General features: G+C 40.8%; 1 protein-coding gene across 1 annotated transcript in view; it reads right to left on the bottom strand.

Moving 5' to 3' along the window:
- Positions 1-504: 504 nt before the first annotated feature.
- Positions 505-22025, bottom strand: part of LOC100797989 (exocyst complex component EXO70A1) — a 52699-nt gene continuing 31178 nt past the window's right edge. The window contains exons 8-12 of the mRNA XM_003555648.5: positions 20250-20441; positions 20060-20159; positions 2122-2237; positions 1889-2035; positions 505-926 (exon numbers count right to left, since the gene is read on the bottom strand). Of these exons, the coding sequence (XP_003555696.2) occupies positions 809-926; positions 1889-2035; positions 2122-2237; positions 20060-20159; positions 20250-20441 (673 nt within the window). The 3' untranslated portion in view covers positions 505-808. The remainder of the gene's footprint in view (positions 927-1888; positions 2036-2121; positions 2238-20059; positions 20160-20249; positions 20442-22025) is intronic.

Below are 22025 nucleotides of genomic sequence, written 5' to 3'. Positions count from 1 at the left end.
ATGTTTGATATCCACTACGACCAGTCACTTGCTAATAAAAATGGGGACAGATGCTTAAAGCCCACACCCACCTTGACCCCATTATCATCACTATACTGAAACAGTACTCAACACTTCTTTTTTTAATATAAAATTTCTTGAATTAAATAAATGGCAATTCAAATATCAAGGAGTCAGAAGTAGTACAATATACGTCTTTCATCTAACAAGTAATAAGTTCAAGTCCCCATTAGTTTCCAACCTAACTTATTGGCATTATATACACGTTATCTAATGAAACTGCATCAAATACAAATAAACGTTGCAGAAGCTATAATTTTCGCTTCCGGTTGACGCGCGTCAGAGAACCTTAAATGTGAAATCAAACATGTAGTGACAAGATCATAGTTGCATAGTAGCTCATGGATTTGGCATGGGTTAGTTTGTTAGGTGGCTTATTTATTGCAACTGCCTATACTTAGCTAGCATTTCTGATTATGTTTACTTATATAGATCCCATTCCAGTAGCTCCCATGCTCATCGCTTCTATAAATATAGTTTGTGTATCACTTGTTACATATCTCTTTATTCTATCAATAAATACAATAACAGATTACTTCTATCCCCTCTCCTTTACTTTGAACTTTATGACCTTTGACCTCACCATGTTTGATGGGGCACCAATCCCTTATTACATATATATGCATCTCAAAAGAGATAAACTAAGACATTAAAAATTCCATATGTGCTAAATGTAAAATCTAGATCCTATTGATCTCTAAATACCATGATGTAGAGGCAAACTAGCCTACCTCCAACATGGCTCCGATTACCGCTTATTATCATTCATGTTTTTTCCTTCAAAAAACTCACCTAAGATTCGCTCTAGATCTTCAGCAGTGTATTTGACGTACCTCTGAGTACTCTTTACATTCTCCACTAGTGGCCTGTGAAGCACAAGGATCTCAGTTATAATTTAATAAATTTATATAGCTAAATAATAGCTCGTACCAAAACCACAAGACAAGGCCAACAAATTAACCCTTGAGGTGTTGAAGGAGTGAATTGGTAACTAGATAAAACTGTCAGAAAATTTATTTACTTTATTTGCCAAGGAGGAAAACACATTAGTTCACTACATGGATACTTGTTCCCATAAAGTAAAGATAAACTGATTAGGATACACTACACACTCTCAAAGATACTCAAATTACAGTTATCCCCTCTGGTTTTAAAAATTACACTCCGTCACTTAAGGATGAAATCTTATATTTTTACTATTTTAATGTAAATGAACCTTAGTAGTGATAACTGATGAGCAACTACGACTATGAGCCTCCCAAAAACATTTTTCCTCTGCCATTTTCACTATCATTGGCAACTATTTTTTAACACCTTACCTCCCCTATTGTCTTTGTCTAACTTTGGAACATCACCCAAAATCTTCGTATCTAATAGTAAAGGTTCATAACTATCACCAATGATGCTTAGAATCACAGGAGAGAAAAAATTGTCCCAAAGAAGCTAGTTCACACTAAATTGGACTTAAACATAACATATTAATCTCTCAAGGAAAAGAAGTGTAATTTAACTATTAGATGGAATTTGGCCAATGATGGCATTTACCAGGGGTGGTCAGAGTGCAATTTTCCTAATTGAGTAAATGATGCAATCATATAAAACAGTTACAAAAATACTAACAACACTCTCTAACACACTCTTAACTATTAGATGGAATTTTGTCAATTACAAAATTATGGGGGTCCCACTCCTAGTGTAACGAGTCTCATGATATTGTAGTTTCTACTTTGTAATATATTTCAGCTAATAGTTTGGAGCGTGTTAAAAAGAAAATACCAAGGAGTGTGTTGCTAGAATTCAAGCAGTTGGTTAAAAGGAGAATACGCACCCAAAACGTTTCACAAATGATCTGTAGGCAGGCAGCAAGACTTCAGCAACTGCAAGAATAAGAGACTCACGCAACTCTGTGTCTGGTACTGTCCACTGAGATTGTTTCTGATGAAGTTCCTCAAACATAGTATTGAATGTCTTAAACCTGAGAACAGAGACACTGACATGTGAAAAGAAAGGCCAAATGGTTTACTTGAAATAAAGTCCATAAGGAAGCAACAAAAAAGCTACCTGTCTTTAACAATTGCTCTTGAAGCACCACTACTCCCTGCATCGCCACTAGCAGTACTACCACCACCACCACCACTTGATGAGATGAGGCCCTGAATAGAGAGGGACTGAAGAATCTGCTAATGGAAAGAATAAAACTTCAGAAATGGTACAGTACCTTCTCAGTAATTGCCAACCAATGGAGGATGGGGTGACATTGTGCTTTAAGTTGTGTGCATAAAGGTCAAAACAAAAATTTAACTGAAGGGAAGAAATTACTTCTCAAGATGAGTGCTAGCAACACACTCTTCCAAACATACACTTTATTATTAGTTAAAACTTATTAAAAACTACAAAATTCGGAAAGAAACTCATTAAGTGAACACCCACGAAAAGTTGTGTTTTTCAATAAATTTAAGCCAATAATAAAGAGTGTATTCAAAAGAGAGTGTCAGAGAGCATGTTGCTAGCATTTCTCTTGATAGAAAAGATAAATAGAATGGCTCTGACTTTCTTTCAAAAAAAGTAGGATGCTAAATGAACAAATTTGTATGAGACTTATTTTGGCCCCTTATACAAAAGGAACCATCCTTCAATTCATTCAAGCACTTAGAACTTTTAAGAATCACAATGTAATACCAGAGTAAGAAGTCAAACAAGGGTCAAACAACCAGCTATACAAGCTAGAAGAAAGAGTCTAGTATCAACACTCGACCTGGTCAAGCCACACTTCGCAAATTGTTTTTAAAATTTAAACCAAAGCACAGACTCAATGAATTATATAATGATAGAAGCGTCAATGAGGCCATCTCTGTTCTTTTCTGAAAACAAACTTGCATCATCCATACATAGCAAATGGAAAACTACAACTTCCTCTAACACACTTAACCCTTTTGACGAGAACTTCTACCTTATCTCTAATTTCAACAAAACAATTATTTGATTTTATATTTATATGAACTCTCTAATTTTTTCTTCTCTTGATACTATACAAGGTGTGATTTACTTTATTCTTTCCTAAATTAGCTGGGTACTCTTAGATTCCAAACCATAAATATAAATTTCAGTAGTTTTTTAAGCACACATGTTCAATGATTTAATTAATGTCAGCACTTTATTCTTCTAAAGATCATGAAGCTAATTAAAATTGAAAAGAGCAAACTTCTAAAATGGTTCCCCAATGATTACAGTGTCATCACTTTATTCTTCTAAAGTTTTTGTCACCAAGTTAGTCCCTTAAAGATCTGAATCGTCACCACATTTGTTCTTATGAAGGACAAAAATGGTGATCCCAAATGAAAAATTTAGTAACCAGAATGTGTATTTTGACAGACAAATTGGCGACAAAAGCATTTAAAAACCTTCAGAAGACTAAGATGGTAACATCAAATATTTGTAGGATCATTTTAGGCTTTTCTACATTTCAAACAATATAATGGTTAAATAAAGAAGATCAAGCTAGCAGAATTCTTGATGCCTTTTTTTTTCTTTTTCCCTTGTACATTCACAATTCAAAGGATAGCATCAGAATTCCAAAAAGTGAACAAAAAGAATTTATGCAACAAAATTTATAAAGATCCACTTCACATGGAACCAAACATTAACCAATCATAACCATCTGTTTTTCTTAATAATCTTCATAACTAACAAAAAACTGAAGTAACATTTGTTGAAATTACACACATTGTATGGATAGTTGTTCCACACATTGTATGGGTACTTGTTCCAACAAAGAATAGTTATTAATGTACCTTGTACATAGGTACTAGAACTTCATTAATATTCTTGTAAATTTCAAATTGTATTTACTCCCTAAGTCTATATAAATATAGATCAGCTGAGTGGGTTAAGCACTCAAGCATTTCGCAACCTCTAGTCTCTTCAATATGGTATCTAGAGCCACCTTGTTTGTTCTTTAAAAGTTTCTGCATCTGGTCAACAGAACCTAAAGTCCCATCTTTGTCCCTTTGTCCAAACAGCAACCTCAATATCCAAAAGTCCCTTCCACTGACCTGCCCACTATCCAAGGCCGCCTTGGTCACCCTCACCACCCTCACCAAAAATCGCCGGCCTCTCTTCTTCCTTCCTAGGTGATCAGTTCTTCGATTAGACAGCTCTTAGACAAGTGCTGAAATGGCTTCAGACTCTCAGAAAACTGATGGTCCTGCCTTCTCTATCTCTGGAACACCAACAATCACTTCAGAAAAATTGAATGGAAAAAATTATTTAGCATGGTCAGCCTCTGTTAAACTTTGGTTTCTTGGCCAAGGTTATCAAGAACATCTAGAGCAATCCTCAGAAAAGATTTCAGAAGACAAACGCGAGCAGTGGAAGGAACTTGATTATCAACTTTGTGCTATCTTGTGGCAGTCTGTTGAGCCAACTATATTGACAAATTTCAGAGCCTTCAAAACTTGTTATTCTTTTTGGAAAAAGGCACAAAGTATTTTACTAATGACATTCAACAATTGTATGATGCTGCTCAAAAATTGATCACTCTTAAACAAACTGATCATGGCATGGTTGCCTATGTTTCGAAAGCCCAATCTGCAGTGGAGGAGTTAAAATTATCATTGGAAGCCGATAAACTTGAAGACATAAAGAGGAAACTTGATAATCTATATATGGTGTTGGTACTACGTGGGATGCATCCAAATTTTGATCATATTCGTGACCAAGTCTTAACTGGCCAAGAAGTTCCTTCTCTAGAGAATTTAATTACCCGACTCCTTCGAGTCCCCTCACCAAAAATAGGAGGAAATTCAGTTGATAGTATTGAAACTTTTGCCATGGTATCTAATCGAGGGGGACGAGGTGGTCGTGGAAATCGAGGAAGAGGAGTTGGAAGAGGAGGTCGCCCTCAATGTTCTTACTGTAAGAGAGCGGGCCACACACAAGACACTTGTTATTCTATTCACGGATTCCCCGAAAAATCAGTGAATATTTCAAAGTCTGAAACATCTAAGATAAATTTTTCGAAGGTTGACTATGAAGAATATCTCCAGCTAAACGCTGCCAAGGAATCTCTAACATCATCTACTATAAGTGGTCATAACTCCACTGTCTGCATTTCCCAATCTAGTAACAATCAAAGTCCATGGATAATTGATTCAGGTGCTTCTGATCACATTGCTGGTAATAGTTTTTTTTATTTTCATCCCTTTCTCCTCCTAAAATTCCTCATTTCATTACTTAAGCCGATGGTTCTAGAGTTGCAACAATAGGAATTGGTCATGTATCACCCACTTCTTCTTTATCTTTAAACTTTGTTTTGCTCATACCTGGTTGTTCTTTCAATATAATATCTCTTAGTCAGCTTACTCGTTCTCGTAATTGTTCAATAACATTTGATGCTAACTCCTTTGTCATACAGGAATGTGGTATGGATCGGACGATTGGCGTAGGACATGAATCTCATGGTCTTTACTACCTCAAGCCTAATCTTTCTTGGGTTTGCAGTGCTGCCACATCACCAAAGCTCCTTCGTGAACGTTTGGGACACTCACATTTATCTAAATTAAAAATAATAGTTTCGAGTCTTAAAAATTTTGTAAGTCATGTCAACTAGGAAAGCATGTCTGTTCTTCTTTTAGGCATGTTGAAAGTCGTGTTGATTCTCCTTTTTCGGTTATTCACTCTGATATATGGGGTCCTAGTCGTGTTTCGTCTATGGGTTATAGATATTTCGTTACTTTCATTGATGAATTTTCTCGATGTACTTGGATTATCTTAATGAAAGAACGATCTGAAATTTTGTCCATTCTCAATTCTTTTGTTAATGAAATTTTTTTAATCAACAAAAATAAGTATGTATATTGCTTTAGTACCAGAGGTACTGAAAAGTACATTATAAGTTAATTGGTATTTGGTTCCAAAGCAGACTTAAAGAAGTATGTGAACCAAATTTTGGATACATAGATGAAACTAATATCTGATCTGAATGTACTGTTATACCCTGCACTACACAATAAATCCACTTCTAAGGTTACTAGATCACTGATTGTAATGAGTGGCAAAACCCTTTGCCAAATTTCTGAGCCATGTCCATAGCAGGAAAACTGCATCATCTAGCACTTTGCTGGCATCAAAGGTGTCATTGGAAAAGATAACCTTGTTCCTTTGCTGCCTAATGATCCATGTCAGGGCTAACCACCACCACTTCCAACTGTTAGCCCTTATTCCCTCGGGCACTCCAAGAATGTGTTGGAAGAAATGTTGTTTTGGGTTCATTGGGGAAACCCCTACAATATTCACCCAAGACCATGATTCCCACCACACAGGGATGATTTTGCTGCAATGAAAAAACAGATGGCCTACATTCTTGTCCATGCTTCTACAGAAAGGGCAGTTGCTGTCATTTATCTCTATTTGTTGCCTTTGCAGATTTGCTTTTGTCGGTAGTCTGTCGTTGAGTAATCTCCAGGCAAAGACAGAAATTTTATTTGGGACCTTGAGTTTCCACAGTTCCTCGAAAGTCCTATCCTGAATCTCCTCCATTATCTATCCCCTCAACATATTGTAGGTACTTTTAACCGAGTATTGACTGCTTGGATCTACCGTCCACACCCACTGGTCTGTTCTCTAAGGAGGAATTGTCTTTCCTTCAACATCTGCTAGGAATGAAACAACCATGTCTATCTCACTTTCAAAAAATGCTCTCCTCCACCTTAAATCCCATTCTCATCCTGTCTTTGTGAGATCCCATCTGCTGGATAACTTAATTCTGCTAACAGGATATGATGTATAACCTTGAATATTTGGCTAATAGGGTACCGTCGTCGCCCAGCCAATTGTATTTCAAGAACTTAGTCTTGTCACCACATCCAACCCTCCATGACCTTGCATTTTGCAATGCATCACCGTGTTGCGGATTTTGAAAAACCAGCCTGAAGTCCCTCCACCATGTGGATTCAATGATGTGTGGAGGTGCTTCACTCAAACTCCTCCAGCCCCCGTATTTAGACTCCAACACCCTTGCCCACAACTCCCCTTGGTTCTGAAATAGGTTCCACTTCCATTTTCCAAGTAGTACCAGATTAAAAGTCGTTATGTCCTTGATTCCCAGTCCCCCATGCTCCTTTGGACGGCTCACTGTGTCCCATTTGATCCAGGCTATCTTGTTTTTCTTATCTGCACCATCCCACAGGAATCTCCTCTGTAGTCTCACCAATTTGTCCACCACCTTTTTAAGGACCCTGAAAAAAGAAAAGAAATAAATAGGAATGGATGTTAAGACCGACTGTATGAGAGTCACTCTCCCCCCCAAAGAAAGGTGTCTTTGCTTCCATTTCGCTAATTTTCTCTCACACTTGCTAATGATAGGGTCCCATGTCTGACATTTTCTTGGATTTGCTCCAATAGGAATGTCAAGGTAGGTAAAAGGAATGGACATCAAGCTACAATTGAGGTAATTTGCTGCCTCAGATTTCCACTGTTCCGACGTGCCAAAAGCTCCAAAGCTGCTTTTTGCAAAATTAATTTTGAGGCCTGATATAAGTTCAAAGGTCCTCAGAATCGCCTTGATTACTCTAACATTCTCCATGGATGTCTCACCAAAGAATATTGTGCCATCCACATATTATAGAATGTTGATTTCCACCTTATTTAAGCCCACTAGGAATCCCCTAAATAGGTTTCTCCCCATAGCTTGTGAAATCATCCCATTTAGGGCCTCAGCAACAATATTAAATAGGAGAGGTGCCAATGGATCCCCTTGTCGAAGTCCATTTTGAGGTAGGAACTTGGATGTGGGACTCCCATTTACTAAGACCGAAATAGATGCGAATTTTAGACACCCTTCAATCCATTGTATCCATTTGGAGCAGAAACCCATCCTTCTCATCATATAGATTAGAAAATCCCAAGAAACTGAGTCATATGCCTTCTCATAATCAACCTTGAATACAATGCATGGCTTTTGACTTCTCCTAGTTTCTTCAATCACCTCGTTTGCTATCAGCACACTATGTATCATATGTCTTCCTTCTATAAATGCAGATTGCCTTTCATCTATGATAAGAGGCATGATCTTCTTCAGTCTGTTAGCCAAGATCTTAGCTACTATCTTGTATATACAACCTATTAGTGAAATAGGTCTGTATTCCTTTAGCATTTGTGGACCCGCCACCTTGGGAATTAAGGCTATGAAAGAGGCATTGCAGCCCCTTGGGAAAATTCGATTGACATAGAATTCATCCAAGAACCGAAGTACATCAGGTTTAATAATATGCCAAAATTGCTTTACGAATTTAAAGTTGAGTCCATCTGGGCCTGGACTTTTGTCACTCCTGCAACTCCAAACAGCTCTTCTGACCTCATCCTCTTGAAATTGTTCAACCAACATCTCATTTTGATGGCTGCCTAAGGTCTGGAAACAGATCCCATCCAATTGGGGTCTATGATGATCAGATTCCTGGAAATGCTATAAGAAGTGTAACCTGACTGCCTCTTTAACTCTTATTGGTTCTTCAATCCAAGATCCATCAATCATCATCCCTTTTAGGCAATTTTTCCAACGGCTCGCATTCATCATCAAATGGAAGTATCGAGAATTACAATTACCCTCTTTAATCCATCTAGATCTTGCCTTCTATCTTAATAGGGACTCGTGATTGAGCTACTACCCACAGGTCTTCCTAAAGCTGCTTCCTAGACAACATTTCTTGGGGAGATAATTGTCTGTCTATTGTCTTCTCTTCCAACTTGTTTAAATCTTCCTCAATCTTCTTGTATTTCTTGAAAGTATCACCAAAATGTTCTCTATTCCATGCCTTCAACCTCTCCTTTAGCCTTTTAATTTTTTCTTTTGGTGCATACCCTCCTTATCCTCTTTGTTGATTAGAGGTCTAGCTTTCTTGTACAGTTTTCTTGAAAGAGTTGTCCAAAAGCCAACATTCAAGAATCCTAAATGGTTTGGGACCCTAATCTACACATTTGGATGAAAGCAGAACTAGGCAATGATCTGAGAAGTTCCTATCCAATGTGCATTGAGTGGTTCCAGGCCATTTAGTAAGCCATTCTGGAGATATAAGAAATTTGTCCAGCTTACTCCTAGCACTCCCATTTGGTCTGAATCATGTGAATTTTCTTCCCAACCATGGCGCTTCTTCCATCTCCAACTCTTCTATCCATTCAGTGAACTCGCTCATGCTGCTATCTCCCAGCCCCCTTTGGCAAGCACCCATCCTTTCTGCAGGAATTCTGATATTATTGAAGTCCCCCAATATGCACCACAAACCCCCAGGGTTTAGGTTTTTCAGCTGCTTAATATTGTCCTATAGCACTCTCTTATTTTGAGAGTCACATGGTGAGTAAATGTTGATGAGGTGAACTTCTTGTGCCTCCCTGATCAGCTTCCCTGTCAGCATTATGAAACCATTCCCGCTAACCTTCCTCTCCAGCTGAAATGTTTTCTCACTCCATATACATAAGATTCCCCCTGCTGAATTAATTGATGGTTGTGCTTCCCAAGTAACATCAACATCTCCCCACAATGCTTGGCACATGGGTTTATCAATTGCCTCCTTTTTTGTTTCCTGAATACAGAGCATGTCTATGTCTTGTTTATTAACCAACCTTCTAATTGCTGGCCATTTAACCCCCCCTCCCTAACCCTCTAACATTATATGTGATAATGTTCATGGGGTCACACTCCTATTTCCCAACCTCTCTGCCTCTTTGTTGTCTCTTTCCTCCATCTCCATTATTTTCTCCACAAAGCTCTTTTGTATTGGCCCGCTAGTGACACCCAACTCTTGTGCCATTTTCCATAAAACTTCTGCCTCTTGAGTCTGATTGTTGACTAAATCAGCTTCCACCGCTACTGCTTGTGCTGTTTTGTTTTCGAGACATTTAGTGGCTTGTTCTTGCTTTTTTGTTTGATTGTCATTGATGCGTGGTTGTTGCTGTTGTGGGGGAGTTATTAATTCCGTAGCTGTGTGAGGGAGTGGACAAGCTAGACAACTTGGGTCATCTTGCTTTGTGCACCATCTTTTCCTAACGTACTCTCTGCATGCGCTATTTGGGCCTGCAGTGCTTATATATTTGAACTAGCAGCGTGCTGGAAAGGTGTTTCCAGGGGGGGTGTTCAGCAAAGCCCAGTCCAATTAGAGGGTCTTCCCCATGGTCACGTGACTGGGGATTATTTAAAATCTGCCTTCCCAAAGGCATAAAGCTCTTGTCCACGTCATAGCTTCCTATTTCAGGCAACTTTGTTGTACTGTCGGCAGGTCTCATGTTCACTTTTTTCTGCGCTTCCCCTTCATTAGCCATGGCACAGTGGTGGTCATGTGTGACCGTGCCAAAAGTAGTGTTTCCAGCCCCGGCGATAGCCGTTGGAGTTGCAACGCTGACTTTTAACTTGGATAGCACAAAAGGCCGCTGGATAATTGCTTTATCCATTGGGTTTTTTGTGGTTATTGATCCTCCGGTTAATAGCGCGGTCACGGTGCGATGTTCCCGACGACGTTACTTCCGATGGTGATGTTTGGCTGAATATTAACGCCGCTATGGTGGCTCCCGGCACCGCCTTGAACTGCACCTCATGCTCCTTCTCCATTGTCGCCGCTATGGTGGCTCTCGGCACCGCCATGAACTGCACCTCATGCTCCTTCTCCATTGTCGCCGCTATGGTGACTCCCGACGCTGTCATGGACTGCACCTCATGCTCCTTCTCCATTCTCAAGTTCGTTACGCTCCGAGGCGTTCCAGCATCACTATCCTCTGAGTAGATTTCTTCCGATGAGCTCAAATACCTCTTTCGGAGGCAATGGCACGCGCCTGAGTGATTTGCGCTTTCCTCCGTGATGTGTATACTGAATACCTTCCCTTGGATGTGTACGTCGACAGTGTGTTCTTCTATCGGCGTCCACGGTGTTTTGATTAGGACTCGGGCCTTGTCCAGTTTTTGGAGTTCCTCAACATCGTCGTCGACGTCGATCAAGTCCTCGATAGAAGCCACTATCTTCTGTATTTGGGTGGTGTCCTAGGCCGCTAAAGGTATTCCCCAGCAGCTTACCCATGTCAACTATAACCCGTACGCATCCGCAGGTTCCACTTCTCTAGTGAATAGAACAACGAATCCCCTCCTTCACTTTCCACGTCAATCATTCGCTTTGCTTTGTCATTGGTGAGGCCGAGAAGCAGAACCATATCGTCCCCGATGTATTTCGGCGATATGTTGGTTCCGATATCCCAGAGGAGATCGTCTTTGACCCTATCAAACAAAGCTGGATTTTTCAGCCTCCCCACCCATGCCTCATTAAGCCATTTTTGCCCTGTTAGTGAAATGTCTAGATACACCGATGAACGTGATCTGTGAGTGTTGTGATCGTCAGTGGCTGATGTTCTCCTCTGGTGTGGTCTTGGAACGTTCCTCATCACAACCTCCGCGTACGATCCTTGCTTCATTCCCGCTCCTTGTTGTCTTCCACTGTTTGTCTCCATAACAATTTGCTCAACACATTCTCGTCTTTTGGCTGCTGAAAGTGTCTTTCTAACCTGTGCTCTTTCAAACTTTGGGGTGTTGACGTGCATCTTTAGCCCACCAAAGATGGAGTTGTCTAGTCTTCTTTCTAGCTTGTGAATGTCCTCCACTCCTCTAAATCTTGCAAAACCATACTTCCTGCCAAGCTTGTTTCTCTTTTTGGAAATAAAGATTTCCCTTACATCGCCAAATTTTTTGAAGTAGTGCCACAAATCTTTCTCAGTTGCGTCCTCAGGGAAACGGGTGAAATAGAAGGATGTTATGTCTTTCTGATCTCTCTAATTTGCTCGCTTGTAGCTTTGGCCATGTCCGTTCCTTTTCCCGGCATAGGTCAGGCGGGGACCCTCCCTCAAGTTCTCTCTAACACTCTGTTTCCTCTTCCTTTTAGTCCTAACTCTCTCCCACCCAGTGTTTCTCTCTCTACTCATTTCTCTCTCTTCGGTTAGGTCATACCTTGGTTGTAGTACATCACTAGTTTGTTAATGAAATTAAAACTCAGTTTGGTAAGACAATTAAGATCCTTAGGAGTGATAATGCGAAAGAATACTTTTCTTTTGCTATTTCTTTTTTGTCAGCGCAAGCCATTCTCCATCAGTCCTCTTGTCCTCATACTCCTCAAGAGAATGGCATTGCCGAAAGGAAGAATAGGCATCTTATTGAGATTGTTCGGACATTATTACTTCATGCCAATGTACCTGTCCAACATTGGGGTGATGCAGTCTTGACAGCCTGTTTTTTGATAAATCGGATGCCTTCTTCCTCTATTAAAAATAAAATATCACATTCCATTTTGTTTCCTAAAGAACCATTGTTTCATGTTGATCCACGTATTTTTGGATGCACCTGTTTTGTTCATAACTTGTCTCCAGGTCTTGATAAGCTTGCTGCTCGAGCCATCAAATGTGTTTTCCTTGGATATTCCAGATTACAGCAAGGTTACCGATGTTACTCTCCTGTTCACAATCGTTATTATATCTCTGTAGATGTAACTTTTTTTGAAGAAAAACTATACTTTGCTCCCTCCATGGTTGAGTCCAATACTTTTCAAGAAGTTTTTCCTATTCCCTATCTAGGTCCATCACCTTCTTTGCAGGAATCAGAGTCAACTGTAGATTCTACCATAGATATTCCTGACAATCTTCCACTTGAGCAGACTCAAAGATCACCCATCGTATATCGACGTCATCTTCGAATTCCTGACGCAGAACTTGAAGGTAATGAAAGACCAGCTGAATCATGTCCTACTCCGGCAAACAACCCTATCCGAAGAAAATCTTGACTTGCCCATTGCTCTTAGGAAAGGTACTCGGTCTACACGTAATCCTTATCCTATTTATAACTTCTTAAGTTATCATCGTCTTTCTTCTTCGTACCATTCTTTTGTTTCCTCTTTATCTTCTGTTTTTCTTCCTAAAAATCTTTGTGAAGCACTTGATCATCCGGGATGGCGACAAGCCATGATTGATGAAATGCAGGCTTTGGAGGATAATGGTACTTGGGAGCTGATTCCTCTTCCCCTAGACAAGAAACCTGTTGGTTGTCGATGGCTATGTGCTATAAAAGTTGGGGCCAATGGACAGATTGATCGCCTCAAAGCTCGATTGGTAACCAAAGGTTATACCCTGATTTATAGCCTAGATTATGGAGATACTTTCTCCCCTGTGGCTAAAATTACTTTTGTTCGACTTTTTCATGCCATAACTGCCATCCGTCATTGGCCATTGTATCAGTTGGATATTAAAAATGCATTCCTACATGGGGAATTAGAAGAGGAGATTTATATGAAGCAACCATCAGGATTTGTTGCTCAGGGAGAATCTAGCTTGGTTTGCAAACTTCGGAGGTCTCTTTATGGACTCAAACAATCCCCACGAGCTTGGTTTGGAAAATTCAGCTCAGTTGTTCAGGCTTTTGGGATGAAACGAGGTGAAGCAGACCATTAAATTTTTTATTGTCATACCTCATCGAGTAGATGTGTTTACTTGGTGGTCTATGTAGATGATATAGTCATCACAGGAAATGACCAGGAAAAAATTGCTCAACTGAAGGAATATTTATTTAGTCATTTTCAGATTGAGGATTTGGACAAACTTAAATATTTTCTTGGAATTGAAGTTGCTCAGTCAAAAGATGGGATTATCATCGCACAAAGGAAGTATCATCTCATGGGATTATAGACCAATTGATAATCCCATGGGATTATCATCTCACAAAGCAAGCTGGGAATGTCACACCAAGCAGCTCAGGGAAGAGAAATGGGAGAGCAAAAGGAGGAGTACAGAGGTAGGTACCTAAGAATGAAGCCAGAAGTGAATGTGGGAGTGAAGGGCGGATCTTACGTGGAAGCTGTGACGAGAAACCTCTCCACAACGGCACAAAGGGGCAGATTTACCAAAGATGATGGTATCTGCTATAGGTCGCGATCCATGGTGCATCTCGATATACCGACAACAGGGCAGAAGTGGCTTAAGGAAGCATGGGTGGGGAGATTGAACAACGTGGCACTGTATGACAGAGTCGAAGAAGAACTCCCGTGGGAAATAGCCGCTACCACATCGCCAAAGTACATCGGAGACGACATGGCCCTGCTTCTTGGACTCACAGACGATCAAGCTCGAAATTTGATGGAAGAACAGATTGAAGGACAAGAATCCATTTTCTACTCAATGGAGAAGTGGAATCCGAGGATGCGTCCAGGGCACAGGTTAACCTAGGTACGATGTTGGGGGATTCCACTAACGATGTGGGATACTCAGCACATCAAGAAGATTACGGCAAGTATAGGCGAGATGGTGGATGTTGAAGACGACGTAGAGAATCTCCGGCAGCTGGACGTGGCACAGGTGTTGATAAAAACACCTTGGAGCCCCCTAATCAACCATACAGTCAGCGTACACATGCAAGGGGAGATCCTCAATGTGCACATCATCGAGGAAAGCGCAAGCTTAGCAGACCCACCCTATTGTAGGCGTTGAAGGGAGGCTAGTTCATCGGAGGAAGTGTTATGGAGGAGAGTGACATGGCCTCGCCGCGGTCAGTCACAATGCCGTCGCTGCAAACCTCACCTACCTTGCAGGTAGTGGCGGCAGTTTCAGCACCCACAGTCAACAGTGTGGGCTCGATGCCGAGAGGGAAGACCACAGACAGCGCGTGCCTGTCATCGGACATCACTAACTTGCAGGTAGCGGCGGCAGCCCCAGCGCCTACGGTCGATAGCGAGTGCTCGACGCCGGGAGGCATGACCACGGACAGCGAGCGCCGTTCATCGGACATCGACGGCCATACACTTTTACCTGGCGGTATTGAAAACAAACATTATCCAACGGGTAAAGCTTGTACCCAAAGGGACTTTGCGTTTGTCCAGGACCAAGTCAGAATCTCTAGCCCAGACGATACCCCAAAGGACCCCGTGATGTACATGCCACCTGACCCACAGGCCCGACAGTGGACCTTGCATGAAAATGGAGATAACCAACTCGCGGGGATGTGCACCCCTGTCGGGAGGCATAGCCCCTTGCTAGAAAGAGGGAAGTGTTGTGTGCAGGAGACCGTTGTCTCCAAGGGGAAGGAGATCCTTATTTTAAATAGCCCACGTGACCAGCAAAGGAGTGATAAGGTTAGGCCATTTTTTGCTATTTACACCCCCACCACACTACCAACCCAACATCCCGAAACCTTAATGAAGGGAATTACGGACCCAAATGTTTCCAGCACGCATCGTACACCAAAATAGTGGTGCAATAATAACCAAGCCCAATCATGTGCAGTCAAACCTAATGCCTTGACCACAAAAACGCCTCTACCACATCAAACCTCCACTTCAAGTGACCCGAAGACAGTGGATAATACTGGGTTGGTGTCTGCTACCCACACTCCTAGCAAATTACTAGCCCCATACCTTGGTAGCCCATTGCGAAATCATCTGACCCCACATAACTCATTCAGCTTTTACTCGAGGAAAACTTGACAAAAGAAGAAACCTCTCGAGGCCACAATAGCATCACCAGCAACTGAGGAAGAAATCTCAGCTCACAATCCGTCTAAAGAGGCAGAGCATATCTGGAACGTGGCAATGGATTTAGGTGTGACTTCTGGGTCTATGCAAAAGGGGTATGTGCAGAAGCTAATGAAAATGGAAGATAGAGACACCAAAGAGGTCGAGAGACTGGGGAACAGGAGGACAACCCATGAATATCATCACCTACAATGTAAGAGGGTTAGGGAAAGGGATCAAGTGGCCAGCAATTAGAAGGATGGTCAACACACAACACATAGATATGTTGTGTATCCAGGAAACAAAGAAGGAGACAATTGACAGGTCTATATGTCAAGCTTTATGGGGGGACACTGAAGTCAACTGGGAAGCACAACCCTCATTGAATACAGCAGGTGGTATCTTATGCATTTGGAGTGAGAAATCTTTTGTGCTAGAGAGGAAGGTCATTGGGAATGGATTTCTACTGCTGATAGGAATGTGGCTTCAAGAGGCCGTGCGAGTTCACATTGTCAACATTTACTCGCCTTGCGATATTCACAATAAAAGATTGTTGTGGGACAATATTAAGCAGATCAAAAGCCCCGCATCTGGGGGTCTTTGGTGCATGGTAGGTGATTTCAATAGCATTAGGCAGCCAGCAGAGAAAATGGGTGTATGCCACAAAGCTATGGAAGACGGTACCTCTAGGGAGTTCAATGATTGGATTGCGGAGATGGAGGTAGAGGAAGCACCGTGGGTAGGCATAAAATTTACATGGTTCAGACCAAATGGTACAGCCAAAACCAAGCTTGATAGATTCTTGTTATCCCCTGAATGGTTTTCTAAATGGTTGGGGACTGCCCAATACACACTAGACAGGAATTTTTCTAATCATTGCCCTCTATTACTTAGATCCAAATGCGTCGATTGGGGACCTAAACCTTTTAGGATCCTTGATTGCTGGCTCACAGATTCATCCTTCAGGGAGACCGTTCATCAAAGCTGGTCTTCCAATCGGCAAAGTGGTTGGGGAGGATTTATACTAAAGGAGAAAATTAAAAGACTCAAAGCTGACATCAAGAACTGGAACCGAGATCATTTTGGTGACACGCTCAAGAAGTATAAGAAGATAGAGGAAGACTTAAACAAATTGGAAGAGGACACCATTGACAGACCTCTAGAGCCTCAAGAAGTAGTGTCTAGAAAAAAGCTTCAGGAAGAGTTATGGGTGGCAGCTCAATCGCATGAATCCTTACTGAGACAAAAAGTGAGGTCCAGGTGGATTAGAGAGGGTGATTGTAATTCCAGATACTTCCACTTGTTGATTAATTCAAGCCGCAGGAAAAATTGTCTGAAGGGAATGATGATTAATGGGTCGTGGACTGAGGAGCCGACAATAGTTAAAGAGGCAGTTAGGGCGTTTTTCTTGAAGCATTTTCAAGAACCTGACTTTGCAAGACCTAGATTGGATGGGATTACCTTCAAGACTGTACACAACCACCAAAATGATATGCTAGTGGGTCGATTTTAGGAAGATGAGGTGAAAAGGGCAGTTTGGAGTTGCGGGAGTGAAAAAAGTCCAGGCCCAAATGGATTGAATTTCAAATTTATTAAGCAATTTTGGCACGTCTTTCAACCTGATTTCCTCTGCTTTCTGGATGATTTTTTTGTAAATGGAATCTTCCCAAAGGGTTCCAATGCATCCTTCATTGCTCTCATTCCCAAAGTGGCGGACCCACTCATGTTGAAAGATTATAGACCCATTTCACTGATTGGTTGCATGTATAAAATAATGGCTAAGATTCTTGCTAACAGACTGAAAAAGGTTTTGCATAACCTCATTGATGAAAGTCAATCAGTATTTATAGAGGGAAGACATATGCTGCACAGTGTGGTAACCACAAATCAGGTGGTTGATGAAGCCAAAAGGAAAAATAAGCCATGTATTGTGTTCAAGGTTGATTACAAGAAGGCGTATGATTCGGTGTCTTGGGATTTCCTGCTATATATGCTTAAGCGTATGAGTTTTTGCTCCAGATGGATACTTTGGATAGAGGGGTGTCTAAAATTCACATCTGTCTCGGTCCTTGTAAACGGTAGTCCAACCTAGGATTTCCTCCCTCAATGTGGACTTAGGCAAGGGGATCCCTTAGCACCGCTCCTCTTTAACATCATTGCTGAAGCCCTAAGTGGTCTGATGTCACAAGCCATTCGAAAGGGTCTATACAGGGGATTCTCAGTGGGCGTGAATCAAGTGGAGGTTAGTCTCCTCCAATATGCAGACGACACAACTTTCTTTGGTGAGGCTACTATGCAAAATGTCAAAGCAATCAAGGCAATTTTGAGGACTTTCGAGCTTGTGTCAGGCCTCAAAATTAATTTTGCCAAAAGTAGTTTCGGGTCGTTTGGTGTGTCGGATCAATGGAAGACTGAGGCAGCCAATTACCTCAACTGTAGCTTGATGTCTTTTCCTTTCACCTACCTAGGTGTTCCTATTGGAGCGAATCCTAGAAGAACTCAGATGTGGGACCCTATCATTACCAAGTGCGAGAGAAAACTATGGAAATGGAAACAAAGACATTTGTCTTTTGGGGGGAGAGTGACACTAATACAGTCAATGCTAACATCAATACCTATTAATTTCTTCTCTTTTTTCAGGGTACCTAAATCAGTGTGCTAGTGAGATTGCAGCGTAGATTTCTATGGGGAGGCGGACCCGACCAAAACAAGATTGCATGGATCAGGTGGGAATCAGTATGTCTACCAAAGGAAAAGGGCGGTTTGGGCATTAAGGACGTCAATAACTTCAACCTTGCATTGCTTGGAAAATGGGGGTGGAATCTCATGCAACACAACGGAGAATTATGGGCTAGAATAGTGGAATTCAAATATGGAGGATGGCGAGGTTTGTTTGAAGCAGATAGAGCAGGACCTCAATCAATATGGTGGAGATATTTAAAAAGGGCCCTCAATCATACACAATAGGGACAGCTTATTAAAAATAGATTGAAGTGGAAGGTAGGCAGCGGAGATAAAATCAAATTCTGGGAGGATAGGTGGATATGTGGGTAGGAAAAATTTCCTAGATTGTATTTGATTTCCTTACAGCAGCACCAGGTTATACAACAGGTGGGAAGCCACAACGACAATGGATGGGAGTGGAATTTCACATGGAGAAGGCCATTGTTTGACAATGAAGTTGACAGGGCTGTTAGCTTCCTAAATGAGGTCCAACATAAGATCATTCAGCAACAAGGATCTGATAGGTGGGAGTGGATGGGAGACCCAACAGGCCAATATTCAGCACACAATGCCTACAACATGCTAACGGAGGAATCTGCAGGTGGAAGCCGGGAGGATTGTTTTGACAAATTGTGGAGTATAAAGGTTCCAAGTAGAATAACAGTTTTTGCTTGGAGGTTAATTAATGATAGGTTGTCCACAAGAAAGAATTTACAGCGAAGACAAGTGCAGCTCATAGAAATCTTATGCCCTTTTTGCAGAACTAATGAGGAGGATTCAGCCCACTTATTTCTTCATTGCAACAAAATCCAACCTATTTGGTGGGAAACTTCGTCATGGCTGAATTTAAAAGGTGCTGTCCCCCTCACCCCGAAACAACACTTCCTCCAACACATAGATGTTCAGGCTGATGGTGTTAGGATGAAGAGGTGGCAATGCTGGTGGCTGGCCTTAACATGGTCCACTTGGAAGCTTAGGAACAGCATAGTGTTTTCTAATGCAACTTTCAACACTAACATTGTTTGAAGATGCAATATTCACTCTATGGACGTGGCTCAGGCACTTTGAGAAAGTTTTCACTATCCACTTTAACCATTGGTCTAGTAGCATTAGACAGGGTTTTGTATCAGTAGAGGATAGAACGTTTTTACTACTAAATGTAAATTTTACTAGTATCCATAGAATGGTTCCCTCTCAGACTAGGTTTGTCTGATTCTGGAACCATTTGTATGGTACTCAGATTGATGTACTCTAGTACCTCTGGTACTCCATTTCATATTTATAATATATTATCTTTGCTAATAAAAAAAAATCTTTACAAAATCTCTAAAGGGGACCAAGAATTCAAAATATTTGTTCCAAGCTTGGAGCATTTGACTTATATGCTCCAGCTTGAGGGGGAGTGTTGGAATTACACACATTGTATGGATAGTTGTTCCACACAATGTATACGTACTTGTTCCAAGTGTTGGAATTACACACATTGTATGGATACTTGTTCCAACAAAGAATAGTTATTAATGTACCTAGTTAATCACATATTCATGTATCTAAAAATTCACATGCATGTACATAGGTAATAGAACTTCATTAATATTCTTGTAAATTTCACATTGTATTTACTCCCTAAGTCTATATAAATATAGATCAGTTGAGTGGGTTAAGCACTCAAGCATTTCACAACCTCTAGTCTCTTCAATAACATCCAAGAAAGCTGCAAGCCATATAGTAGTCATATAAATCAATAGGAAAACCACCTTTGCCCAAGCATTTCTTTTGTATTGATTGGCATGCTGTTGCACAATCTTCCTATGTCGTTGTATCCAATCGTCCCCCAACAAGTCCTTCGCTTCAGACCTAAAATAGAAGAGGATTAGGAGAACAATATATTTGAACTGAAACTTCACGTTTCAGTGAAATTAAAACCACAACATGTGTATGAAATACCTCCGAACCGATCTGACAATATAATGAATATTGTTCATGAGAAATAGATGTGTCAAAGCAGGGTCTCTATAGTGCTTTGATTTCCCATCTAAATTGGTTTGGAGAGCTTGCAATATCCGCATTGTCACAGATGCTAGCTGTGAAGAATCACCTTCAATTCCTTGGAAAAGTTGGTGTAAGGTAGATCGATAGCTGCAAATATTTATTGAATTCTGGTATGGTTAAATATGTCGAGATCTCAAATAAATAGAGGCACAATTTACAAACACGAACAAAGGAGAAAGTATAAAAGGTTTAAGCATTATCCTAGCATAAAGTGAGAGAAATTGAATGGTTGATAAGTATAGAAAAACAAACTGTATTTTTCTATTGTTTGAAAAAAGGTACAATGGTGTGTATAAATAAGGTTACAAGACTGATTCTGTACACTAATTTAGAGCTAAAAATCAGGAACCAAAATCCCTATAATTGTTGTAACTAAGAAAGGAAATAATAGCAAATCCTAATTATAGTTGTACAATCAGAATCGCATGATTCTGTCTAATTTCCGCAATCATCTACACTCCCCCTCAATCTGGGTGATAGATATCTATCATTCCCAGATTGGTTCTGATGTCCTCATATGAGCGTCTTGGAAGAGCTTTAGTTAGGATGTCTGCTGTTTGGTTACATGATGGAACATGGGTAACAGCTATAATGTCTTGGTCAGTTTTTTCCTTAATGAAGCATCAATCTCTACATGTTTTGTTTGATCATGGTGAACTGGATTTTTGGCCATGCTTATGGCAGCTCTGTTGTCAGAGTATCTTCATTGTTGAGTTGGTGGGAATCCTGATTTCTTCCAACATCCTTTTCAGCCAAATTCCTTCGCAAATGTCATGTGCCATGGCTCTTAGTTCGGCTTCTGCCCTACTCCTGGCTACCAAGGACTGCTTCTTGCTCCTCCAAGTTACCAAGTTCCCCCACACAAAGGTTCAATAACCAGTAGTTGATTTCCTGTCAGATGCACAACCTGCCCAATCCGAGTCTGCATATACTTCAATGCCCTTGTCTTTGTTTTCTTGAAGTAGAGACCTCTGCCTGGGGTACCTTTGAGTTATTGTAGGATTCTCCTCACAATTTTCTCATGAACATCTGTGGGATTTGACATATGGCGAATTGCCATACTTACTGCAAAACCAATGTTCGGCCTGGTATGTGTCAAGTAGATTAATTTTCCAACCAGATTTTGGTACCTGATTTTATCAGCTGGAGGACTATCATCTTTGGAGCTATTCTGGTTGGTTGGTTCTATAGGGGTGGCTGCCTTGCACCCAAGCATCCCTGTTTCTTGAAGTAGATCTAGGGTGTACTTCCTTTGAGACATATAGATCTCATGCTTTGTTCGAGCCACTTCCATCCCTAGAAAGTACTTAAGCTGCCCCAAATTTTTTACCTTGAATTCTCTAGTCAGAAAACTCTTCAAGTGATTGATAGGGTTATGGTCTTCTCCCGTGATTACAATGTCATCCACATAAACGATAAATAGTGTTACCTTCCCTTCCAATGAGTGTTTAACAAATATTGTGTGATCTGACTGACATTGGGTGAACCCCTCTTTCTTGACAACTCAGGTCAGCCTCTCAAACCAAGCTCTCGAAGATTGCTTAAGACCATACAATGACTTCTGGAGTTTGCATACCTTATTTGAGGTGCTGACTGCTTCACAACCTAAAGTAATCTTAATGTACACTTCCTCTTCCAACTCGTCGTTCAGGAAGGCATTTTTGATATCCA

This window comes from Glycine max, chromosome 20 (genome assembly GCF_000004515.6).
Source record: "Glycine max cultivar Williams 82 chromosome 20, Glycine_max_v4.0, whole genome shotgun sequence".
Taxonomy (NCBI): Eukaryota; Viridiplantae; Streptophyta; class Magnoliopsida; order Fabales; family Fabaceae; genus Glycine; species Glycine max.
This window is presented reverse-complemented; position numbering and strand designations above follow the sequence as displayed.